Source organism: Epinephelus lanceolatus, chromosome 7, assembly GCF_041903045.1.
Source record: "Epinephelus lanceolatus isolate andai-2023 chromosome 7, ASM4190304v1, whole genome shotgun sequence".
NCBI classification, from domain to species: Eukaryota; Metazoa; Chordata; class Actinopteri; order Perciformes; family Serranidae; genus Epinephelus; species Epinephelus lanceolatus.
Genome location: NC_135740.1, coordinates 4,920,507 through 4,945,797, shown reverse-complemented (window position 1 = coordinate 4,945,797; position 25,291 = coordinate 4,920,507). Strand labels below are relative to the sequence as shown.

At 41.5% G+C, this 25,291-nt stretch overlaps 1 protein-coding gene across 1 annotated transcript in view; it reads right to left on the bottom strand.

Annotated features, from left to right (window-relative positions):
- slc7a11 (solute carrier family 7 member 11) overlaps positions 1-24,936 on the bottom strand; it is a 39,579-nt gene extending 14,643 nt beyond the window's left edge. Inside the window, exons 1-7 of the mRNA XM_033632454.2 lie at positions 24,533-24,936; positions 17,776-17,902; positions 13,928-14,043; positions 10,562-10,687; positions 6,533-6,632; positions 6,307-6,351; positions 3,313-3,436 (exon numbers count right to left, since the gene is read on the bottom strand). Coding sequence (XP_033488345.1) covers positions 3,313-3,436; positions 6,307-6,351; positions 6,533-6,632; positions 10,562-10,687; positions 13,928-14,043; positions 17,776-17,902; positions 24,533-24,806 — 912 coding nt within the window. The 5' untranslated portion in view covers positions 24,807-24,936. The remainder of the gene's footprint in view (positions 1-3,312; positions 3,437-6,306; positions 6,352-6,532; positions 6,633-10,561; positions 10,688-13,927; positions 14,044-17,775; positions 17,903-24,532) is intronic.
- Between the last annotated feature and the right edge of the window lie 355 nt (positions 24,937-25,291).

The window sequence follows — 25,291 nt, the reverse complement described above, 5'->3', positions numbered from 1 at the left end:
TAAATGACTTTAATTTTGTCAAAAGTCCTTTACTTTTTATGGGGGAACATGTTCCCCCACCCCCGAAATGTACGCCTATGGCACCAATAAAAATCTCAGGGTGGAACACCAGAACCAAAAGCCAAAATTAAATTTAAGGAACAAAGGCTAGAACTATGTCAATATGGAGAGTTAAGGAATCGTATACTGATTTAGTTTTTATTATTTTATACGAGTGTACCAGTTACTTCTATGTGGGGGACATGCTCTTCATTACCCATAACTTGGGGGCTCTGGGGAATCTGAAGTCTATTGTTGCCATGGAGTCAGTCAGTTAGCTGTGAGACACAAATTGAGCCCCTTTTTAAGCTGACATTTGTTGACATTTTGATGAACTGTTGCCATTATAAGTATGCAGAATACGCTATCAGCAGCTCTTGTCTGCAGTGTACACATGGATGTACAGACAACTATCACTGGATTACTCTGATAATGAAGAAAGTTTTCACCAGCAATATCTGGGCTTGTAGAAGTGCCTTTTTCTCTATGATTTCTTTTTTATTTACTGATGTTCACAATGGACATAGGAGACAGTGGTATCTTTGGAAAGTGTAAGTCACACTAAATATGAACACTGTGTGTTGTATTGAGCCAAACGACAGGCCAGACACTAATACCTAACTTCCTGTTATGTTTAGAACACCTGCATGAAGCTGTCCCTTTAACCTCACACTGTATTTTTACCTCACATCCCCCGTTCCACGTTGCCCCCTGAAGGTCAGCTAGATGCACCGTATTCATGGGTGCTGCTATTTTGGGTTGCACTAAGAAACATGACCTGACTAGTGCAGCACTTAAAATAAGGATGTAGTCAATCCAAAAAAAAGGCAGAGGCATTTCTTTCAGAGCTCACATTTGAAGGCATCATTGGACTGTGTTTTGAGCTTGCTCCCTGAGCAGGGCTTGCAAACACAGTTTTACGTCTTTATAATGAGTGTGACAAGTGCAGCGTTATTCTATCTTATCTTTATTATAAAGATATCAAGACACTAGCCAAAACTAAGACAGTAAATCCCAGGTTGTAAATGTGTTATTTTGCTTATTGCAGTCATATGACTAGTGTGAGTATTAGGGTCCCATTTTAAAGAATCCATCCATCCATCCATCCATCCATCTTATTATCCAGGGCAGCAGGCTGAGCAAAGTACTCCAGACATCCCTCTCCCCAGCAACGCTTTCTGGCTTCACCCAGGCCCAGGCCAGGTGAGATATACAGTCTCATGCAAAAGTTTGGGCACCCCTGGTCAAAAGTTAGTTTACTGTGTATACTTAAGCAAGTAATAGATTACCTGATTTCCCAAAGGCAAAACGTTGAAGATGAAACATTTTTTCACTTTTTTATTTCTTTTACAGTCTCAAAATAACAAAAAGAAAAATGGCCTTAAGCAAAAGTTGCATGGTCTGCATGGTCACTACTTAGTAGCACCCCCCTTGACAGGTATCACAGCTTCTTAATATTTTTGTAGCCAGCTAAGAGTCTTCAGTTCTTGTTTGGGGTTTTTCCACCTATTCTTCCTGCAAAAGGCTTCTAGTTCTGTGAGATTCTTGGGCTGTCTTGCATGCACTGCTCTTTTGAAGTCTATTCACAGATTTTTAATGATGTTTAGGTCGGGGGACTGTGAGGGAAATGGCAAAACCTTCAGCTTGCTCCTCTTGAGGTAGTCCTTTGTGGATTCCTAGATGTGTTTAGGATCATTGTCCTGATGTAGAAATCATCCTCTCTTCATCTTCAGCTTTTGTACAGATGCTGTGATGTTTGCTTCCAGAATTTAACCTCTACTTTATCCAGATCTAACTTCATCAGTCCACAGGAGTAGATGTTCCTTTGCAGTCTTCTGAAGCTGAATTTTGTGGTTAGGACAAAGGGAAGGTTTTCTTCTGAAGACTCTTCCATGAAAGTCATATTTGTACAGGTGTCACTGCACAGTAACTGTGATTTTGATTTTGCCTTTCTAGCAATCCTACAAACAGCTCTCTCTTCCAGACCTAAGCTTGACCTCCACAGTTCCTGTTAACTGCCATTTCTTAATTACATTACGAACTGAGAATACAGCTACCTGAAAACACTTTGCTATCCTCTCAAACCTTCTCCTGCTTTGTGGGCATCAGTTATTTTAGTTCTTAGAGTTCTAGACAGCTGTTTAGAGGAGTCCATGGCAGCTGATTGTTGGGACAAGGTTTCAGGAGTCAGAGTATTGTGTGAACTGTGAACAAGCCATAGGCCTAACAAGCTAATTGAGAGATTAAATGTCTTGAGGTGCCCAAACCTTTCCATGGTGCTCCTTTCCTTTTGTTCACTCCAAAATTATGCAAAACAAAATTAATACAGTAATCTTGCTTGAAATGTTGAAAAAGCATGTCTCATCTTTAACTTCCTGATCAGAATGCTTGCCTGAACCTGTCCAACACAACAGATTAGCTCTACTCTGAGCTTCCTCCTGGCGTCTGAACTTTTCACCTATCTCTTAGGTTGAGGCTAGCCATCCTACGGAGGAAATTCATTTCAGCCATTTGTATCTGCAATGTTGTTCTTTCAGTCACAAGACCCTGAGATACTTGAACTCCTTTGCTTGGGGCAGAAACTCTCTCTACCCAGAGGGGTAACCCACTGTTGGATGGATGGATGGATTTACTCTTATGAATGCTACAAGCTCAGTATTACAAGAAAGGGGTTGCTATATTTGGAGAACACAATGCTACATGTTATGAGTAGATTGGGTAGATCAGATCACATATGCATGTTTTCGCATTTGCAGACTGTCCATGGTACATATTGTACAGGTTCCCTTGCAGAAGACCGGTGCTTTGACTAAAGCATCACTTCTCTATGACCATTAATAACACATGACTTATTTAAAATAAATCAAAGACATTAAGTAAAATACAATACTCACTGTTATATATATTTCATTTTTTATGTCTACATTTACTATGTCATAATTCAATAGAAAACATTTGTCAAATTAACTCCTTGGTCCTTGGAATTGACAAGATACCTGCAAGTGTTTGCTCCATGAAATCAATTGTATGCTTCTTCTATAAAGGCCACATAAATCTCTATTAAATCCTCCTGCATTCTTAGCAGCTTACTGACAAAGAATCTATCAGGGAGCGCTGAGAGTGGTCTGCCTACGTAGGCTCAATGGTGAGCTGCCATCCTTCTGATCTCTTACTAGGTTGGTATTAACTTTTTTGGTCAAAATTCTACTTATACATGATTGTGTGGTTCGAATGTTCATTAAATGGTTTGTTTGATGTATTAGTAACACTTACCACAGCGACTGCCTCTGAGGCCAGGAGCTCCTCTGCTGACATCACAGTGTAGTATGCAATGTTGGTCAGCACGTAGCACGAAGTCACAATCCCCATGGAGATACAGATAGCTAATGGCACAGTCCTGATAATACCAAAAGCAGTACACTGTCATTCACTTGTGTGTCACTCACTGTCATTTCACCCCTTTTATGACCTCTGCTTTTCTCCTTCTGTGCATTATTCATAGACATGTGAACAAAACACTATCCCTTTAAGAGATTGTTGTCATTTCAGGTAATTCTGTGAGATCATGTTGGAAAGAAGATTTATCAGACTTCAATACCTGTTAATAGATACTTTCATTGTTGGTTTGGGTCTAAACATGAGATATATTGACTGTTGAAAATCATATTCACTCTCTTTTAGCTCTGGTTTGGTCTCCAACAACTTTAGAAAAATATTTAGTTGCTAAATGCTATGCTATGGTCAACAGCTAGTGCCTAACTGTGTCTGTGCTATGCAGGTAGTGTACAGTGGGTTTTGAAGCAGACAGACAGCAGACAGCTGTCATTGGTGGAAACCAAGCTAATGAGAGCCATGAGAGGGAACCAGTTTAGTACAGTTGCAGATCGTAAAACCAAAACAGAGCAACACTAATCCGCTCTGTGTAGCTAAAGGGGTGTGCAGAGTCTTAGATTACTTTATTGGTTCATTACGGTGAGTGACTCCTTTTACATATTAGTGGTCATGCTGCCTTTTGTTAATATAGAAATACTGATAGCTGTTTTAAAGCCTCTGGAAACCCAAATCCACAACAGCCTTCTAACTATGTAATTTAGGGTCTTATGTACATATTATTAAACATGTAAAACAATTAGAAATCTGTTTCCATCCAAATTCTAAATATCTGTCTTTTAAGTTTTTGTACATTCTTGAAATTGGGTTTGATTTGGCCATGGTTATCTCTGAGATTTATTACGCAATAAATTCCAAACCAATGATAAATCATCAGTCAGTTGTCTCATCTCGCCCCCCAGTGGCAGCGCAACAAAACCTTTCTGCTCCAGCTAAATCTGCCTCTTTGAGTCTGAGCCAACTCCTCTTTCTAGTCTGATGTTTAGAAAATACAGATCGTAAACTGGCTGAACCGCTCGGCTGCGACCCAGCAGAGGCTCTGCCCCCGGCGGGCTCCCAGCAGCACTCGAATCAGGTTGACCGGCTCCAGAGCCCGGACAATCCGAGCCTTTGCAGCTCGTGGAGCTGCAGGAAGAGGCGGCTTGTGAGCGGCCGGGCTTGCCCCCCGGGCCCGGTGCCGGTGTCGGCTCGCGGGGAGGGGATGTAATGTGCACCCTTCCTCACCCCTAACCCCAACCCCAAGCAGTTAGCTTTGCTACGCATAAACATATCCCCAATCGCGGAGGTGATGCTGCGGGAAACAACACAATTTTAGCCAGAGGGGAACATTATTCGAAGCGGGCAGATACTTCTACACAACGCCAGAGAGGGGCGGCACGGTGGTGTGGTGGTTAGCACTCTCGCCTCACAGCAAGAGGGTTGCCGGTTCGATCCTGGGCGTGGGAGCCCTTCTGTGCGGAGTTTGCATGTTCTCCCCGTGTCAGCGTGGGTTCTCTCCGGGCACTCCGGCTTCCTCCCACAGTCCAAAGACATGCAGATTGGGGACTAGGTTAATTGATAACTCTAAATTGTCCGTAGGTGTGAATGTGAGTGTGAACGGTTGTTTGTCTCTATGTGTCAGCCCTGCGATAGTCTGGCGACCTGTCCAGGGTGTACCCTGCCTCTCGCCCGATGTCAGCTGGGATAGGCTCCAGCCCCCCCGCGACCCTCAAGTGGATGAAGCGGTTAGAAGATGAATGAATGAATGAACGCCAGAGAGACGGCCGGCCGGCACCAGTCTCTCCTGCTTTGACGGTAGGTGTCTGTGTCAGAGTAAAGACATATTTAATCTATTCAGACTGGATGTGTTTGAATGAAAAAGGCTATTATCAGAAAAACGGAGCAGATTTATGCTTTCAATGAAAACATATCTCAATATATCTCAGTGTTGTCATTCATCTCAGCTAACGGCCAGGGCTCAAGCGGGCACGTCTGCAGCGCGAGTCCCGTAGCAGCTCGCCCCCCTGTTAATCAATTACAGCGGCTCCACCGGCAACGAGAGCGGCGCGACAACTCTATTTTACGCGGCTGTTCTATTGTTTATCCCTGACACTTTGTCCGTTTCGGACATTTGAAAGCGAGTAGATGACAAACAGTACAGTAAACTTGTAGATAACTCAAATATATGTAATAACTTAGGTGGAAAATGCTTTAACATTTCATGCAGCCTCTCGGCTCAGCAAACGGTAAACAACCCCGCTGGCTTCTCTACGTGTTGCTTCCATGCGCAGTCAGTGGAGCCCAAATGAATACGCCGCGACGCTACGCTGTACGTTTGCAGCCGGTGGAGCCTGGCCGTAACATTGCATGTAAAAGTTATGCTAACTATTCTACGAAGTAACATTAATATGAATCACAAAACATTTTGAAACTTACCATTCAGTGACCACCTGAAAGGAATCATTTTCAGCTTCTGCTTCGTCCTCTGAATCATCAGAGGGCTCAAACATGTACGGCTGGATTAAATTTGTGGCAGCCATTGCTGAGCCAGGGAGATGTCAATCAAAACGAGGGAGCTGTCAATCAGAGCGTTATCTGCCACACCCACTCTGTCCTGGCAAGTGGTCTAAACAGCAAAATGAGCTGTTTTTAAACCAGGTTTTCTAATAGTTATTAATGGTTATTTTCACTCAGACTTTTGTGGATGATTAATGAGACACTCAACTTTGATATAATATATGCATTTTTACTATTTCAAGTTGTGTTTCCAAAGGCTTTAAGGACATTTCCCAGTAATATGGCTTAATTTACCTATGTGCAACTACTGAAAAAAATATTTTCCTTTCGGTTTTAAACTGAGCAAATACGGAAGAACTATACAGATATGATTACACTTACCGCTCAGGGTTATCTACCTCCTCTGTCACAAAGTTCAAATAGAACCTGCAAGAGGAAACAGGCATTGTATAACCCTCAGTGATTAATAAATGGTTAACTGAAGCATAGACGTAAAAATAGCTATGGAACAAACTGAGACTACTTGAGATTATATTGGATGACTGGTCCTGTAAGGATGAATGTATGTTTGAGTTCCTGTGTACGTGTGTGTGAAGACCATACCTACCACCCAGCATATGCATACATCCCTGAGTAGAAGGCCAGTGGCATACCAGACAGCTTCACATTGCTCAGCTCAAAGGCATTCTCAAAGTTTTTGGTCTCTCCTGCAAACACACACACACACACACACACACACACACACACACACAAAGACATACATTTCTTCTTGTTGACATTTTGAAGCACTGTAATTGCTCCTAAATGAAGAGGGATTGTTGCAGCAATGGAATGATCTGTGCAAATAGCTCTTCCACAAGACCTGGGGTGATCATAGCAATAACAATAACAATAATAATAATCGTAAAAGTAGTTTAACAATAAAACAGATAAATGGAGCAGTACTCTGCCTTATTAGTTTGGAAAAATACACTCCACTGCACAACACAGGTACATCAGACTCATTAAATCACTCTCAATGTAATCAGTGTTCTGTTTTATACAGGAATGCACATTTATAAGCAAACACTGCTCATACAAACACATAAAACAATCTAATAGGACAATAACATTGTACTGAATTGTTGAGAGCCATGAATTGTTTATAATGATCACTGTGTGAAGACATGCAGAGGTGAATATAGATATCTCAATGATCAGATTAATCAGGTATCTAGGTAGTAGGGGTGAGGGAAAAAATTGATACAGCACAATATTGCGATATTTTGTGTGGCAATATTTTATCAATACACAGACGCGAAGTATCGATCTTTTATTATATACATTATTAATTTTTGCAAGTACACATTTAAATGCAACTTCTGGTACTAGAATAATAACATCAATTGCTTTTTTGGTCCACTAGATGGTGCTGCTGTTTTTCTTTTTCCTGGTGAGGTCAGCAGAGGTCTCAGTCGGTGGCATTTGGCAGTAAGTTCATCAAAACAAAGATGGAGGCACCAGAGAAAGACACCAGAAATGTGCCGCCCCGCATTTCAAATAAACATGTTTAGTCAAATAAACATGTTTACATGTTTAGATAACATGTTTAGTCAAATAAACATGTTTACAGCCTGGTGAAAATAACAGTTTTGTTTTCTGTAGCTAATTTCCTCGTTCATGACACTGAAGGGGCTGGACTTCCAAATTCTATATTTATGGGGGTGCCTAAATGTGTTTTAAAATGTAGGAGCAAACTTTCAAAGATACATAATTGGTGGAGGATCTAGGGGTTCCTCCCCCAGAAGTATCATAGCACTAAGACAGCACTAGTTAAAATTAAAAATGATCTTCTGATTGCTTCAGACAAAGGACTCGTCTTTGTAGTTGTTTTTTTCTTAGATCTTAGTGTGGCATGTGACACAACTGACCATCAAATTCTGCTACAGAGACTGGAACACTTAATTGGCCTAAAAGGTTCTGCACTAAGCTGGTTTAAATCTTATTTATCTGACTGTTTTCAGTTCGTTCATGTTCATGATGAATCATCTCTACGTACTAAAGTTTGTTTTGGAGTTCCACAAGGTTCTGTGCTCAGACCACTTCTGTTCACTTTATACATGCTTCCCTTAGGTAACATCATTAGAAATCACACTGTAAATTTCTATTGCTATGCAGATGATACACAATTGTATTTACTGATAAAGCCAGAAGCAATGGATCAATTAACTAAACTTAAAAAATACCTTAAAGACATAAAAACCTGGATGAGCTCCAATTTCCTGGTGTTTAATTCAGATAAAACTGAAGTTATTGTTCTTGGCCCCAAACAATTCAGAGACTCTTTATCTGATGATATAGTTTCTCTGGATGGCATTGCTCTGGCCTCTAGCACTACCGTAAGAAACCTCGGAGTAACATTTGATCAAGACTCCCATTTAAAACAAACCTCACATTTTTTTCATCTGCGTAATATTGCAAAAATTAGTGGTCCACGCTTTTGTTACCTCTAGGCTGGATTACTGTAATTCCCTATTATCAGTTAGTGCTAATAAGTCTTTAAAAACTCTCCAGCTAATTCAGAATGCAGCGGCACGTGTGCTGACAGGAACTAAGAAACAAGATTTGCAAGCTGTTTTAGCTTCTCTGCACTGGCTCCCTGTAAAATCCAGAATTGAATTTAAAATCCTACTCCTAACTTACAAAGCTCTAAATGGTCAGGCTCTGTCATATCTTAGAGAGCTCATAGTGCCATATTATCCCACCAGAACACTGCGCTCTGAGAACGCAGGGTTACTCGTGGTCCCTAAAGTCTCCAAAAGTAGATCAGGAGCCAGAGCCTTCAGTTATCAGGCTCCTCTCCTGTGCAATCATCTTCCTGTTGCGGTCCGGGAGGCAGACACCATCTCCACATTTAAGACTAGACTAGTTAGGGCTCACTCAGGCTTGCCTTGGACCAGCCCTAGTAAGGCTGATATAGGCTTAGTCTGCCGGGGGACCTCCTATAATACACCGCCTATAATACACCAAGCACTTTCTCTCCTTCTCTCTCTCTCTCTCCTTTGCTAACACTAATGTCCTGTTACTGCATTTTGCTAACTCGGCCGTTCTGGATGTCACTAACTCAGCTTCTTCTCCAGAGCCTTTGTGCTCCACTGTCTCGCAGGTTAACTTATATCGCAGCGGTGCCTGGATAGTGTGATGTGTGTGGTTGTGCTGCTGCCGTGGTCCTGCCAGATGCCCCCTGCTGCTGCTGTTATCATGAGTCATACTTCTACTGTTATTATACACATATGATTATTGTCACATATGTATACTATCAGATATTAATACTTTCAACATATTGTACCACAGTAGACAGAATTATTATTATTATAATATTATTACTTAAATTATTGTTGCTGTAAGCTACTGTCATTACCGTCTGTCCTGTATCTCTCTCTGTCTCTGTCTCCCCTTCTGTCTCATTGTGTCATACAGATTACTGTTAATTTATCATGTTGATCTGTTCTGTACGACATCTATTGCACGTCTGTCCGTCCTGGAAGAGGGATCTCTCCTCAGTTGCTCTTCCAGAGGTGTCTACAATTTTTTTCCCCCATTAATTTTTTTTTTTTTTCCCTTATCCGTTGTGAGGGTCCAAAGAACAGAGGGATGTCATATGATGTAAAGCCCTGTGAGACAAATTGTTATTTGTGATATTGGGCTTTATACATAAAATTGATTGATTGATTGATTGATTGATTATTTTGGTGGTGCATATTCCCAAACAAATGTTATATCAATCAAATGATCAAAAATTATGTGACATACAATGAATATTGGGCCTTTCAGGCCCTTGTGAGTCTAGGACAGTTGCCTTTTCTGCCCAGTTGGTAATCCAGCCTCAGATTAAACAATAATATACAACACACCCATAATTACAGAAACTAGCATTATTTCTAGTCAGTGTTATACATGTTTTACTGAGTTGTTTTTCCTTTTTTTTATAAAAAAGAAAAAAAAGCTGTCTGTTTCCGTTGTAAAATGAAACAGAAGTCTGCAGTTGGTGGAGCGCAGCAGGTATCAGGAGAACAATTTACAAACCTCCCAAAACTCCCTGCCTGGTCATCTGGTTCTACATTAGAGGATGAATGGCTGTAATCATTCGGATCTGGTAGTGTTACTGGCTTTAGCTGATCTGCAGTTTCAAGAACTGTGAATGATAATTAAAAAAGGTATTTTTGAGTAATATTATATATGATGTGTAATTACAATTCCAGTTAACTTTATAGCTGAGATGAACATTCACCAATATGCACATGTAGTAAAGACTGTCTCTATGTGCTGGGGTGCACCAGCTGTAAGGACACTATGAAATGCCTGAGTCGTGACTTGCTGTGAGCAGCTGCGTATCACAGCCTGCGAGGCTTCAAGGTTATATTTACAGTGCGTGTTGTTGTGTGAAACAAAGGAGCCATGTTAATTGTTGCAGCTGAGTGCTCTGTGTGAAGCCTGAGAATGTTCCTCAACAGCAGTAATAAAAATGAAAAACCAAATGTCCTACAATCTTGTGGGGGTATTTTGGGCTCTAGTATAGTTTAGTATTAATAAAGGCTATTATGATGATAATGGTGTTGATGAGGACAATGTGGTGGTGGATATGAAGGTGTCTTACCTTTAAAGAGCTGGTACATTCCAGGCACTATGATGAGGCTGATGGCCAGCAGCTTGCTGAAGGTGAGGAAGATTTGAATCCTAGCTGTCCACGTCACGCTCATACTATTCAGATACATAACAGAAGCTAAAGGAACAGAAAGAGAGGCAGGAATTAGGTTGCTGTTGACATGATTTATGTCCTGTGACAACATTCAATGCCAACGCAGCAAGTAGTGTGTCCCTCACAGAGCAAATCAGAGTTAGGATGTGGAGATCACGATGGTGAATGGACATGAGGCATACTTTCATGTATAGACCGTAGTGTGTGCCCCATCACAATTCAACAGTTTATGCTTACATGGTTTTCACCAAACCTGGGTGTTTAGTAACGACCTGTTGCTGTGTTTACAGCTGATTTTTAGGCACAAAAAGCAGTTGTTATTTAGCAAGACACTGATGCTTTTCCTTGTGAGACTGTGCCCTCAAATAAGACAAAACATGATCTCTTCCCAACCATAACCAAGTGGTTTTTGTGCCTACACCTAACCACACATTTAAGGAAAACTAAAGAAAAATTCAACATTAACTTCATCTATCCAAATTTGGGGTAAGGCATGACATAAAACAACATGTTTTTCATAGTGCTCACTCTGTCTCTGGTGGCTGCTTCAAAATCTGCTATTTTCAGCATGGGCAGTTTTTATTGGTTGCTGTCACCAACTACAAACCAGAGAGAGCCTGCGTTTGTGTTACTATGCATTTAAGTCTTACTTCTCACTTGGACAGAGGTGTCCAGGAGACTACGGTTGGACTGTTGGACAAATATTTTGAGGATTGGCTAAGTACATGGCCGTTTTTGGTTTTGTTTGTTTTAAAGATATTTTTTGGGGCATTTTGCCTTTAATGGACAGGACAGCCAAGTGTGAAAGGGAGAGAGAGAGAGGGGATGACATGCAGCAAAGGGCCACAGGCTGGAGTCAAACCCAGGCTGCTGCGGCAACAGCCTTGTACATGGGGGGCCTGCTCTATCCACTAAGCCACCAACGAAGAACCAAAGAATCCATGAAAACCCTCTTTTTTAAAAAAACAAAAACAAAAAAAAAATGGAGGGGGGCTCTTTGGAACCCTTATGCTGTGTGCATATGCACATACTATGCAATACATACCCAAAACGTGTATATGGTTTAATATATTTTTGTGTAAATAAACAGGAGTATGTATCTGTTCGGACACACTTAGCTTAATTACCATGTCACTTATTGAGAGCCCCTTTGCTGGTTGGCAATGTGTAACTATGGTAACTTGGGTCAACCTCAGTTCTACCAGGAGTTTAAAAATAATTTCAAAACTATATTGTGAAAGTAAAATCTTAAGTGCAACACACACTGCTGCTGGCGTGGCGCTGTGGCCGTCAAGTGCCGCCCCCATCACACATTGGCAGCAGTGCGCAGCGGCACCGTCGTCACTAAAGTGTATTTCCCACCCCAGCCCACTAGGTGGCTGTACCTACACTAGTTGCCAACGGTTGCCAACTGCTAGTAATGGAAGAAGAAGATGAAAAACTTTGAGGCAACAACAACTTGGATTTCAAAGGTGAGTTTCTTATCAAAATCATCTTATTAAAAATTTGAAGCAACCGGAGTTGATACTACGGACGTACATAAAAGGCTTTTCTCGCAGCAGTGTGGAATTGGTCATAGAATATAACGTTTGACGCGTTTTGATGCACAGTGTATGGCGGCAGTGTGTGTTGCACTTTTTACATACTGACACTTCAACTGAAGCATTATTGATGTTAAAGAGTTGTTGGTCACTGTCTGTTATGAACACTGTCCTCTACAACATTGCATTTATGTTGCCATATTGTCCATTGTTTACTGTAATATTTCACCAGAAACAGTTTGCAGTTCACATACTACTGATTTCATATGAAAGTTGTAGACATACTAAAAACTCACATACTGTTTTGACCTACTAAATAGCATGTTAGTACTGAATTTTGGACACAGCCTTAGTTTTACAAAGAACCCTTAAAGAACCCTGTCTCCAAAAAGTTTTTTTTTGTTTGTTTGTTTGTTTGGAAGCATATGGTTCAGGGTAAAACCTCAGCCCCTCAGAAAGACGCATTTTGGAGCCTCTATTTTTAAAAGCGTATGCTACTTGGGTACAGGTTTGAGGTACATTAATTTCAGTGTTTCATTTACTATGTGTACTGTTTACATACCACAATCAATTTACAAATCATCAGCAAACATAAAATATGGTACGGTATAAACTAACAATACCTCAAACTGATTCCAACTGCATGCAACAGTAAATGTTAAAGCGTCACTAACAATTAACCAATAATAAAAAGTATACCGATAAAATAACATATACTTGATTGAGTGTGACTGTATGTGTGTGGTAGTTGTTGAAAGTGTGAATGCGTTTTCTTGTGATCTTGTGTATATATAATTTGTAGTCTCTTTTGCAAAAAACAACTTGATTTCAATGAGATTTCCTGAATTAGTAAAGCTTAACTCTATAACACTTGTGGGGGTCACTTTTTCCATACTAAGTACTTTTTTCTTAAGCATTTTGCTTATGATTATTGTGTCCTTTCAAGATATGATAAGATTAATCTTTATTTATCCCCAGGTAAATCCCAAGCTGACTGTTGCTGGCTGCCACTCAGAATTGTACTTAAGTACAATTTTGAATGTGGAGCTTTTACTAGTGATGGATGGAGTGTTGTTAATATTGTGGTACTGTTATTATTAATAAGGTTAAGGTTCTAAATACTTCTTTTGCTCTCGAGCCCCTTTTACACTGCCAGATTTTCCACAAATGTTGGGCCGTTTTGCCAGCAAGCTGCGAGACACACAGACACACATTTTCCGCCTCGTAGGGTAGTCATATTGGCAGGACCTTTTAGCTTAAAAAGACCGAGGCCTGCCAGATGACAGGAACGGTGAAGAACGGGCCGACTCACGAGAGAACTGTCGAAGGACTGACCAGCCACGGCTTCCCTTCCACGTCACTGTTTATGTCACACGCTGAGCTACATGTTTTGTTACTTGCTCACGCCCTCACTTGCCCCGAAAAAGGCACATTCTGTATAAACAAATGTAGGTAGGTGTCATTTTGCCGCACTCCCCGATTTTGTTTTTATACTGCCAATGCTGAAAAAAGACTGATTGGGCTTTCCTGCAAATTTGCACAATTCTTGTTTAAAAAGGGCTTCTCATTGTCTGTCTCTAACTGTACAGTTTAATTCCTGCTATCTGGAGTGCACATTTCCTGTCATTTACAAACCAGGTTACAACAGGTCAAAAAGATAATATCATATATTACGTATTGTCACACTGATGTATTAGTGTAACAGTGGTAAGGGTATACGTACTTATGCTGATGGCAGTGGCCAGTTTGACAGCTACAGGGGGGATATCACAGGACATGAACAGAGGCTCCAGGATATACTGACCAAAGGCCAGAGAGATGACTGCCATCGCTGCAGGCCTGGAGGACACACACACACACACACACACACACACAAAGAGTGGTTGACACACAAATGCTTTTTAGCATCAGCATATTATATTGGTTTTACAGTCCCCAACTCTGGTAAGAGAGCTCTGGTAAACTCACTGTACAGTAACTGCACTGCAGCAAACAGCAGACAGACACAGTTAGAGACTAGCTGGTGAACAAAGTGGAGCATTTAGCAGCTGAAGAGACAGATACCTTAGGAATTGGTGAAGACCAGACTGTCGCAGGGCTGTCACATAGAGAAGACAACCAACAGCTGTCTGCTAACATGTCACCTACATGTTGTTGCTGTGTTTCCCTCAGCTTGATTTACAGTTCTGTTGCCCCCCCTGTGGCCAAAATTGATGGTTGTAGCATAATTAAGATAATGCAGAAAAAATATTTCATCTGGTTTCTGTGCTGCTGATAATGAATTTTACATTTTTAAATCAGTCTAACAAAAATCCCTGACTTAAATCTGCTTTTTTAATGGTGATATAGTAAATATAGAAAATACTATATAATAATAATAATTTTTGAAAATATATAATAAGGGGCGGCACGGTGGTGAGGTGGTTAGCACTCTCGCCTCACAGCAAGAGGGTTGCTGGTTTGATCCCAGGTGTGGGAGCCCCTCTGTGCGGAGTTTGCATGCTCTCCCCGTGTCAGCGTGGGTTCTCTCCGGGCACTCCGGCTTCCTCCCAGCTCCTGTGCTACTAACCACCATGTCAGACAGGACACTGCCCAGTCGGACAAACTGTGGTCTGTCTGTCAGGTAGTCAGTAATCCAGGAAATTGTGGATGTGCTGACCCTCACTGCCTGCAGCTTCTGCCTCAGTAGCAGTGGCTGGATGGTGTTGAATGCACTGGAGAAATCAAAAAATGTGATTCTCACAGTGCTGCAGGGTCCATCCAGGTGCGAGTAAGCTAGCTGCAGCAGGTAGATGATGTCATCGTCCACTCCCAGGTGAGGCTGGTAGGCGAACTGCAGAGGGTCAAGCGACGATTTCACCTGCGGTCTCAGGTGGGCCAAGACCAGTCTCTCCAGCACCTTCATCTTGTGAGATGTGAGGGCAACTAGTTGATAGTCATTGAGGCCAGATGATGTTGAGTTGGGGTCTGGAACAAGGCAGGACATCTTCCACAGCACTGGTAGTCTCTCCTGGCTCAGGCTCAGGTTGAAGAGATGTTGCAGAACAGCAGACAGCTGGCAGAACCCTTGGGCTGATGCCATCAGGGTCTGCAGCCTTGCGCTGGGGAAGTCTCTCCTAACCTGGCCTGTAGTCACAATCATGTGGGGGAGGGTGCATGATGTTTCCTCTGTTGTGTGGGAGGGGGAAGGGTGCTGCAAAGGTGGTGTGTCTGTGTCCAGAAAGCTCACCAGGGGGGGTTGAGGGGTTGAGTGGGGGAGTGACTGAAGCATTGGGAGTAGAGAGGGTGTGTGGAGGTCTGGGTGTGTGACAGCCAATGGCAGCCTTACAGCCAGTCTATATACAGTCAGATTAACCTAAGGCACTCTTTAGCATCTTTATGAAACAAACCAGGCTTTCAAATTACTCCAATGCAAACCCATCTGCAGCTATTCTCGATGCTGAGAACAACTGACATAGTATAAAAAGTGACGAAGTGCATGGGTTAACAAAACTGAAATTTCAGCCAGGAGAGCGCAGTTCATGTCCCGTTGAAACTAAAAGTCAGCGTTGCTCTAATGTAACGTTATTTAATTACGTACACAACTCTTGTGTGAAACCAATAGTCACCATTATTTTAATGTAATGTTACATAACTTACGTATGGTAGTCGGTTGTGCGCACAAACAAATGTACTTATTTTAACCCCAAAAATTATGTATTTTTTAAATCCAACTAAGTAGTCGCCTAAACCTAACCGTGACCGTTTCACAAATTAACCATGTTACAACACGTTTCATTTGTGCATCACATAGAGACACTAAAGGGTGCCCTGTGCAAAGCTATGAGAGGCCAAGGGGCATGACAAAGCGTCGATATTTAATGACTTGGGTATACAAACAGGTTGCAACCCTGTAACCCCACTCTGAGCCCACTTGGCCATTTCAGCTCTAATATACTTATGTGTAAGTTCTGTTGTAGCATGTATTATGTAGTTATTCAGCGTGTGTGTGTGTGTGTGTGTGTGTGTGTGTGTGTGCGCGCGTGCTATGAGCCTGGCTTCAATAAGAATCAAGTGAGGTTGGCTGGTCCCACAGGCTCATCTTATGGCTCATCAGTGTTTCCCTCTTCCTTTCCCACAACAGCCACTGAGCTGTTGAAGCTGGGGAAATCTCTCTTTGTTTCCCTCATTCTTGTTTTCATTCTCTAGCTCTGTCTCTGTTCATTTCCCATGGTTTCCATTGAGTCCGACTTGCCCGAGGCCAGCATAAAATTGGGCAGCTCAGGATAGCCACTAGACTGTTTATACTACTCACCCTGGCTGTGTACATACACAGCTTTACACAGAACACTTTCTCACCTTACTGGTCTAAACTAAACTCAGTATCTCACCTCATGAGGTCACAGCCAGTAAGAGCTTTTAGTGTGGTGGGCTCAGTCACCCTACACAGTCTAAAAAAATCTTCTGAAACACAGATCATATGCTGGGAGAACAAATATTCATCCATCATTAATTGCATTATGTGCAAATTGGATTGGACTGAAACTCTTTCTCCCTGTAGAGTTAAAGGTGGCTCTGAAAAGGGGTGTAGCTTGTTCCATCATAAGGAATGGCAGCTGTAGTCAACTTAGATTCACAGCACTTACAGTGGGTCTCAGCGGAGACCATCTCTGCATCATCATCATCCCCTCTGTTGTCACATCACCAGTAAATAACTACATGCACTATTTACAGCAGTATTTAGGAGCTATGACAAGGCAAGGGTGTGACACAGAAGTAGTGTATTTAGCTTTGATATAGAGATCCTGTGTCTTTGGAACATATTATGAATTGGGCCCTGATCACACATACAGTGTTTTAGCAGCTGGAGGTGGCTTTTTGTAACTGTTTTATAGATTTAGCATGCATCTGTTGGTTAGTCACTGTTTTAAATGAGAATGAAACTTTTTGCTTGCCGTTTTTGCATTGCTACCTGCCTCGTGTTTCTGCGCTCTAGGTGCCTGGTGTTTTTGTCAGAGCGCTCTGAACTCCTCGAGCTGAAAAAGTGCCACAAGTCATCTCCACTTTTTTCCCATTGTCCAATCAGATGATTTGAGAGGCGGGCCTTCTGTGGTGGTCACAACATGTTTGCAGTTGGTAAACAATGGTGGAGAGACTGGTGGTAGTGGTTACTGGATACCCAGAGCTTTACAATGACTTTACAACCCACAGTTACCACAATCTCAATAGAAAACAGCAGCCGTGGAAGCATAAGTGCACTTGAAATGGCCATTATGAAGATGAAGCTCCCGGACCAACTGGTGGTAATCCCCATGATCCACCCTCATTTTTAGGGTCTCATGTACCCACACAGATCTCCGTTCCTTGTTTGTTTGATTGATTACATTGGAAGGTTAGGGTAAGGAGGTGATGGGAGGTTTGCCTGGCACCAATAAAAAGGTGCAGCAAGCCTTTTTTCATAAGTGGCTTTCAATTAAAAAAAGGCAGTACAGTGCGCCTCGTGCAACTGGACCCATAGTTAATACAAACATATTAATGAATGCAGTTTTAAGGTTAGGTTCCGTAAACCCGATGTAAAGAGGCAGACATTACCTTATAGCGATAAGATCAGCCCATAGCCTTACGAAAGCCATCTGAGGTCCAAAGGCTTCCAGTATATATGTGTAATGTCCACCAGACTTCTTAATACAAGTGCCAAGTTCAGCGTAGGACAGGGCTCCTGCAGGGACAGAAGTGACAGATTAGCTCTGGCTCTGAAACAAGAAGGCAGGCAAAGAACAGTCCCAAGGCTTTTAAACTGTCTCAGCTACATCTATAGAAATGTACAGTCCCTCCCTGGGCCCCATGATCACCCAGATATATGACTGTGGGAGCCTTTCAGGATCTCAACCCATAAGTTAAGGAAAACAGTTTCAGGTGGACACATTTTAATTACAAGTATAGGGAATACGAATTAAGGGAAGCAGGAAAGGGGTTAAGGAAGGGATCCTGTGCTTGGACCTTTCATTACTGTACAAAAACTGAAGGATTTAAGGATACAGCAACAATATATGCTCTAAAAACACAGATATGCACAGTATTACTTCAGCACTGCCTCCTGCAGCTCCAATATTTGATCCCTCCTTCCTCGAAAGGTAGGTACATCTGTATAGTACAACCTATAAAACCAATACAGTACAAAGATGAGATATAAAATGTTCAAACTGATAAACTTTATTGTTTTTTGTAAAATATACACTCATTCTGAATTTGATGTCTGCAACATGTTCCCAAAATGCTGGGAACAACAACAAAAAACAGAAAACACCTGTTTGGAACATTTCACAGGTAAACATGTTAACTGGTAACAGATGTTAGTATCATTATTGGGTATGAAAAGGGCATCCTTGAAAGGCTCAACTATTCACAAGCAAGGATGGTCACTTTGTAAAAAAAAACATGCACAGGCAATAGTCCAACGGTTTTAAGAACATTTCTCAATGCACAAATGCAAGGAATTTATGGACTTCACCATCTGCAATCCATAATATCATCAAAAGATCTGGAAAATCTGGAGAAATAACAGGCAAGGCTGATAACCAGCATTAAATGCCTGCGACCTTTGATCCTTATGGTGGCTTTGCATTAGAAAACTGACATGATTGTATAAAGGAGAAAGAAGTCCAGACTCTACCATACAAAGTAAAAGTTAAAGCCACATATCAACAACATCCAGAAACACTGCTGGCTTCTCTGGGCCTGAGCTCATCTGAAATGGACTGAAACAAATTGGAAAAGTATGCTGGGGTCTGAGTCCACATTTCAGATGGTAATCTTGGACATTGTGTCCCCCAGGCTAAAGAGGAAAAGGACCATCTAGATTGTAACCAGCTCAAAGTTCAAAAGACACCATCTGTGGTGGTATAGAGGTGTGTCAGTGCCCATGGCATCATAGGTTACTTGCACATCTGTGGAGGCACCATGAATGCTGAAAGGTACATACAGGTTTTGGGGCAGCATATGCTGCCATCCAGACGACGTCTTTTTCAGGAATGTCCCTGCTTGTTCCAGGAAGACAATGAGACACATTCTGCACGTGTTCCAACAGTGCAGTTCATAGTGAAAGAGTGCAAGTACTAGACTGACCTGCCTGCAGTCCAGACCTGCCTCCCACTGAACATGTGTGGCACATTATAAAGCACAAAATGCAACAACAGAGAACCCTGGACTGTTGAGCAACTAAAGCCATATATCAAACACACCTGTGTCCATCATGTGTCTCTAGCTGATCACTTGTGTTCAGATTTTGTCTCTGTGTCAGTTATTTCAACCACACTTTTGCTTGCTGCTCTGTGGCATGTTCACTAGACCTGTTAGTGGTTGTGTAGGTGCAGCCGGAGATATCGATGTTCGACAAGAGTCCTTTCATAGGGCAATATAAGGGATTGATTACTCCTTGTCAGGGAGGCATTAAGACACATAAAAACACATTAGTGTTTGTTTACACTGGAAAAGACGTGGTCAAATGTGTCCGAGACCAGCTCCGCAAGTGATTTGAGTGATCAGATCACATTTTGCGCTGTCCACTTGTGATCGGATCACCCAAAACATATGTTAATACCAGGTCTATGCAGGGCCATAGAAATAGACAACCATTCATGATCACATTCACACTTACTGTCAATTAATAGTTACCAGTTAACCTAACCTGCATGTGTTTGGACTGTGGGACTGTGGCAAACTGGAGAACCCATAAAAATCCCACACTGACAAGAGGAGAAGATGCAAACTCAAAGAAAGGCTCCAGCAGTTTGGAACCCTCTTGCTGTGATGTGACAGTGCTAACTACTGCACCACTGTGCTGCCCCTGCACCACCCTGACACCCGCAAATAAGTTGAGTATAAATATAATTTGTAAGAGACAATACGTTCACATACACAGTTAAGTCAAACTATGGTTACAGCTCGACTAGGCCTTTTAATTGGACTACTGTCCTTGTCCCACTATCCAAGCCAGGAGCAGAATCGATTTATTGACCGAAGTATGTCCAACTCGGCCACTTTAAGTGGCGATATGTCCCCTTTCAGCTTGTGAGTATTGGACCTTTTTCCTGGTTGACCTATTACATTACAGACCAAACAATTCACAAACAAGTTAGCTGCGGTTAGCTAGCAGCAAATGGGTACCATGGTGGACAACTTTACAGCTCTGTACATTTCATAAGTGCTGTGCGCTCTTTCCACTGACATAACATGAACTGTGTCTCCTTGTCCATCCAAAAATGTACAGCTCTGGATGTAAATTTCACCGTATTGTTACCGGTTTCTTCTTCTGTTACGCATTTAATGCTATTCAACTTCCAGGTCACAGCCCAGGGTGGAAACTGTGAATCATGTGCAGAGCACCTAGACCACTATGGGTCTGATTGACTGTATACACGCAGGAGGAATTTGACTCCCAACTGCATTACCTGAGTGTGTTAAACCGACTTTGAGAAATTCGATTTGGTATGATTTCAGTCAGACTAAAATGTTAACATGAATTTTAAAAGCAGTGATGGGAATAACGGCATTATAAATAAACAGCGCTACTTTTTTCAGTAATGAGTAATCAAAAAAGTTACTGTCTCCCCCGTTATAACGCCGTTACCGTTACTCACAATAAAATGCGGCATTACTCGGCTTCACTTGAGTTCACTGAAGCAACTTTCACCCAAGCAAGCTTCTTCTCAGCGGAGCTCTAAAGTTTTTTTCTTTGGTGAGGGCAGGTGAGGGGGAAGCATAGATGATGATGATTGGCTTAGGGAGAGTAAAATTTCATCATAAACCAATCAGAGGCAGAGTAGGGCGGGTATTCACAAGCACACAAGCAGGGTTTGGGCTTGTTTTTTTGTAAAGTTGCTTACAAATATTGGTAGTCGTGGGTTGCGTTTTTTTGGGCTTGTTTCTAAAGTGGAGTTGCTTATTTGGGCTTGCTCTCTAAACATCGCCTTCCTCTATATATCCGTCTAATAAGTTATTTAAACGCATGATAGCATGTCGGACTGCAGGATGTTTCCTCAGCTCTGCTCCCTCTGTCCCTCTCCTTCTCCACATACACACAGGTGACAGTCAATCAATGAGACTTTTCACATTTGAATTGCGCGATTAATGGAGGTTCTTACACACACACACACACACACACACACACACAAAACAATGCAGTGTAGTGTAGTGTAGATAAGTGTACAATGTTTTATAATAATGATTTATTCTATAAAGTGTCAATTTCATTTATTTAACATATTCAATGTTGAGTTTCATTACATACAGTTCCATTAAGGGGGGATGTCCAAGCAATCTGACATATTTGAGCATTTTATAAAAAAGTAAAGCTATAGTTACTTTTCCAGTTAATTAGTTACTTCTATAGTGCAGTAACTCAGTTACTTTTTGGGGAAAGTAATGAGTAACTATAACTTATTACTTTTTTAAAGTAACGTTCCCAACACTGTTTAAAGTCAGATTTTAGTTGGACTAACACAATAAATTAATTTTTTCTAGTACTATCCAGCACTCAGTATGTAAAAGTACTGAGCGTTGGGCATTTGGATATATGTTTAGCTTTTGATTTAACTGCTGCTTGTAATTTCTAGACAGATTTTCTGTTGCACAAGCAGTTACTGTGGATGGAACCATAGCCCAACTTAACCCTGTTGTATTCTGGATACTCCCTTACTCCTCGAAATTTAAACCTGAAAATCAATGTTGCATGGAGAAACATCCTGCAATTTGATAAGTAGGGGAATAAATGTCTTCCTATTTCATAGTGCAGAAAGACTTGGATATTTATTCACTAACATTAACTACGAGACACACAATAATCATTTGTCTATTTTTATTATTATCATTATTCCCAAAACATAGTAATTGGTACATAGTACTGAACTCTCATTTTGGGCAGCATGAGCAGCAAGGATATGACTGCATTTTTCTCTACTTACAACACATGTATTGGACAAAAAATATGCAAATATATATATATATGTATATAGATATATATACATATATATATATGTGTGTGTATATATATATATATATATATATATATATATATATACAATAATATATGAAAAAATATATTTTTTCATTTTCCAGAAGAAAACTAATGAAAAATATGTGCAGTATATGTGTAACATTTTGATGGGTTGTCAGCCTACATGGAGTTCAAGACACCCAAGGAGGATCCTTTTGAGGTTTTATGTAAAGAAATTCATCAGGTTTTTATTTTGTAGACAATTGATCTGGATTTATAGCGTGATGGGATGACAGCACAATGATGTGTGTGGTATCTCTGCTCCTGCGCTTTCATGTGATATGCGTGGCATTTCTGTGCGAGCCTGCGTTCGCGAGTAATCCATCCAAGAGTAATGTGTGTGCAGAGCTGTATGAAAGCTCTGCCATACATCATTTTATTGTAACTTTATAAAAAATTTTCGCTATGAAAACATTGGATTACGGACAAGTGCTTGGCCTTGTCGGAAAGCTACAGTTCCGCTGTTTCACGTGATATACGTGGCTTCTCACTATGACGCACGGTCGCGGAGAAAATCCACAGAGAAGAACGGGTGTGAATTTGGATGCACTATGCGTCATTCGGGTCCATAGTCTAAACTTCTCAGTTTCAACATTTTATTGAGAACATTTAGGAACAGTGCTGCACGTTAACTTTTGTCTGCACATTTTTTTTGTCGCCATTGTTGCTGAGTCTGAGGTGCGAGTCATGTACTCGGTAGTACCGACGTGAATCGGTTCCAAGTACAAAAAGTACCGAGTTTCGGTACCCAACCCTAGCAGCAACGGAATGCAATTATCTACCAAGAGCTTCATGCTGAAATGTTAAGCAAGGGGTTTGACAAGCCATGGACTGCTTTGAGGAACAAGTGGAAAAGCCTTAAGCAAAAGTACCTGGCAGAGAAACGTGTGCTTTCCAAAAGTGGTTCAGGGGGCAGAGCGAAATTAAAACTATCATGAACTTGACGACATCCTTGGCCAGAGACCAATTGTGACCTCGCTGTCGTCCATGATCAACAGCAGCAGCAAAGGTTAGTAACGTTAGCTAACATTAACCATGTTTACACATTCAGCCCTGGCTATGCGGGGGCAGATCTCTTGGGCAAGAGCGTTAATTAAAACGGTTTGCTGTCTTCTTCTCATGATGGCTCTTCTTATGGCCAAGACTAGCTGAGCTGACAGCTCTACTTACACTTGCCTGATTGTAAATAAGGCCTGCAGTCCTCTCTCCATGGAAAAAATGGAAATTATTGAAAGAAATATGAAAGCAGCCGGCTTGGATAGTTTGATATGTTGCGGAGTTGTGTAGTCATAGTCTAGTTTTCACGCTGCAAACATTTAATGGAAACACACAATTCGCATTTCTAAAAATGTGCATTTCTCAAAGATTCGAATCATTTTTAGATGGAAACAAGGTTTGTGTGTGTTTAATCACGGGTGCAGGTTGGGTCGCAGGTGTGGCTTTGACTAAGACATAATGGCAGGTAAAGAGTCAGTCCTGATGCTGAGCTTTTCAGGTATGGACCGTGCTGGTTTTTAAAAACTGACCCATGCAGGACTCTGACATGTATGACTTTGTGCAAGTGTGAAAGCCTGAGCTTTCCACATGATTTTTTTTCATATTTGCACACTGATTTGTTTTACACTTCTTCTTTGATGGCACAATTAGCATCGCTTCCCTTTTTCACAATAGCCAGATTCATCTGTTTGGAACCTGTGCAGAAATTTGTTCTTGGCCCATGTTGCATCCAAATTAAAGCTGGGGAGGTAATTTTATTTTGGCATAATTTCACTTTTACTTGAGTAATTTTTTATGGGAGTAATTGGGCTTTTACATGAGTTTCAGTACTCTACCCATCGCTGCTCAGGTGTGGGGATGATGCTGCACAGAAAGTGTATTTTTTTAAGCAGGAGCAAATACAGTCACTTATTTTACTATTCTGATACATTAAGGATTTGTGTTATTTTGGTTATTGAAAGTACATTCATCGTAATAATTATATTGTATCTCTATTTTACATTCAGTGCCTGTTAGCAGGAGAACCCTGCCCTTCTGGGATGCTTCTGAAACGCGCTGCAGCGCGTCTGCTGGAATTACAAGAATTGTTCAGAGTAGCTGAGCAGCAAATCTGTGCTCTACTGAATGCACTTTTAAAAATTTGAAGAAGAAATTTGGTGTGCCACATTGCTAGAATTTTGTCTATGATTCATATATTTTGTAACCTTCACCTCCACCAGCACCTTAGTTAAATGTAGCTGCTCTTAAACCAGGACAGACATCTCTTTGACCCACTGATCCACCTGTGAACCAACTCACCGAATAGTGACAGCACACCGCAGGCGATCCAAACAATCAGGGACATTCCTATGCTGCCTGAGTGCTTCAGGATGCCCTTCGGAGAGATGAAGATCCCAGCTCCTATAATGGTCCCGATGATGATGGAGATCCCACGGAGCAGGGTCACCTTCTTCCCCAGGCCCACCTTCCTGTCACCCTGCGGTTTCCCACCTGGATCTGACTGAGCTCCATTTTGGTGTCCATTCGCTGCGACTTTTCCATCTTTTTGACTAGATGCAGGCCTTTTGGTCATTTTCTTAAACACCTATTAACACTCACAACCACACACAGTCTCCTCTTTTTGGAAGTGTATTTCACCTGGGATCTGTCCCTGTGGTCTAGCCCAGACACACTCAGATTGTGGGACTGGTGCAGGCAGTTAAAAATGAAAAAGTCCCAGAGAGTAAAGACCTCCCTCTCTCTCTCTCTCTCTCTCTCTCTCTCTCTGTCTCTCTCTCCACCACTCTTACTTAAAACTTTTTTTTCTCTTGTTCCTCTTTCTCACTAACTCCAGTCTGTACTGCTGTCTCATCCTGTTTATGGTTTCCTGTGGTCCCTCCTTCCTTCCCTCTCTATTCCTATGAAGCCATTCAGTTACTTGTAAAACCCTCCTCTAAAATCACCTCTGACTCACTAGGTGAGGTGCTCCTTTAATGCAAGGTTAACATGACACAGCAAAAAGGGTTTCACTCTGTTATCAGGGTTACCTCATCCTGCATTAACGTAACAAAAGCTGTA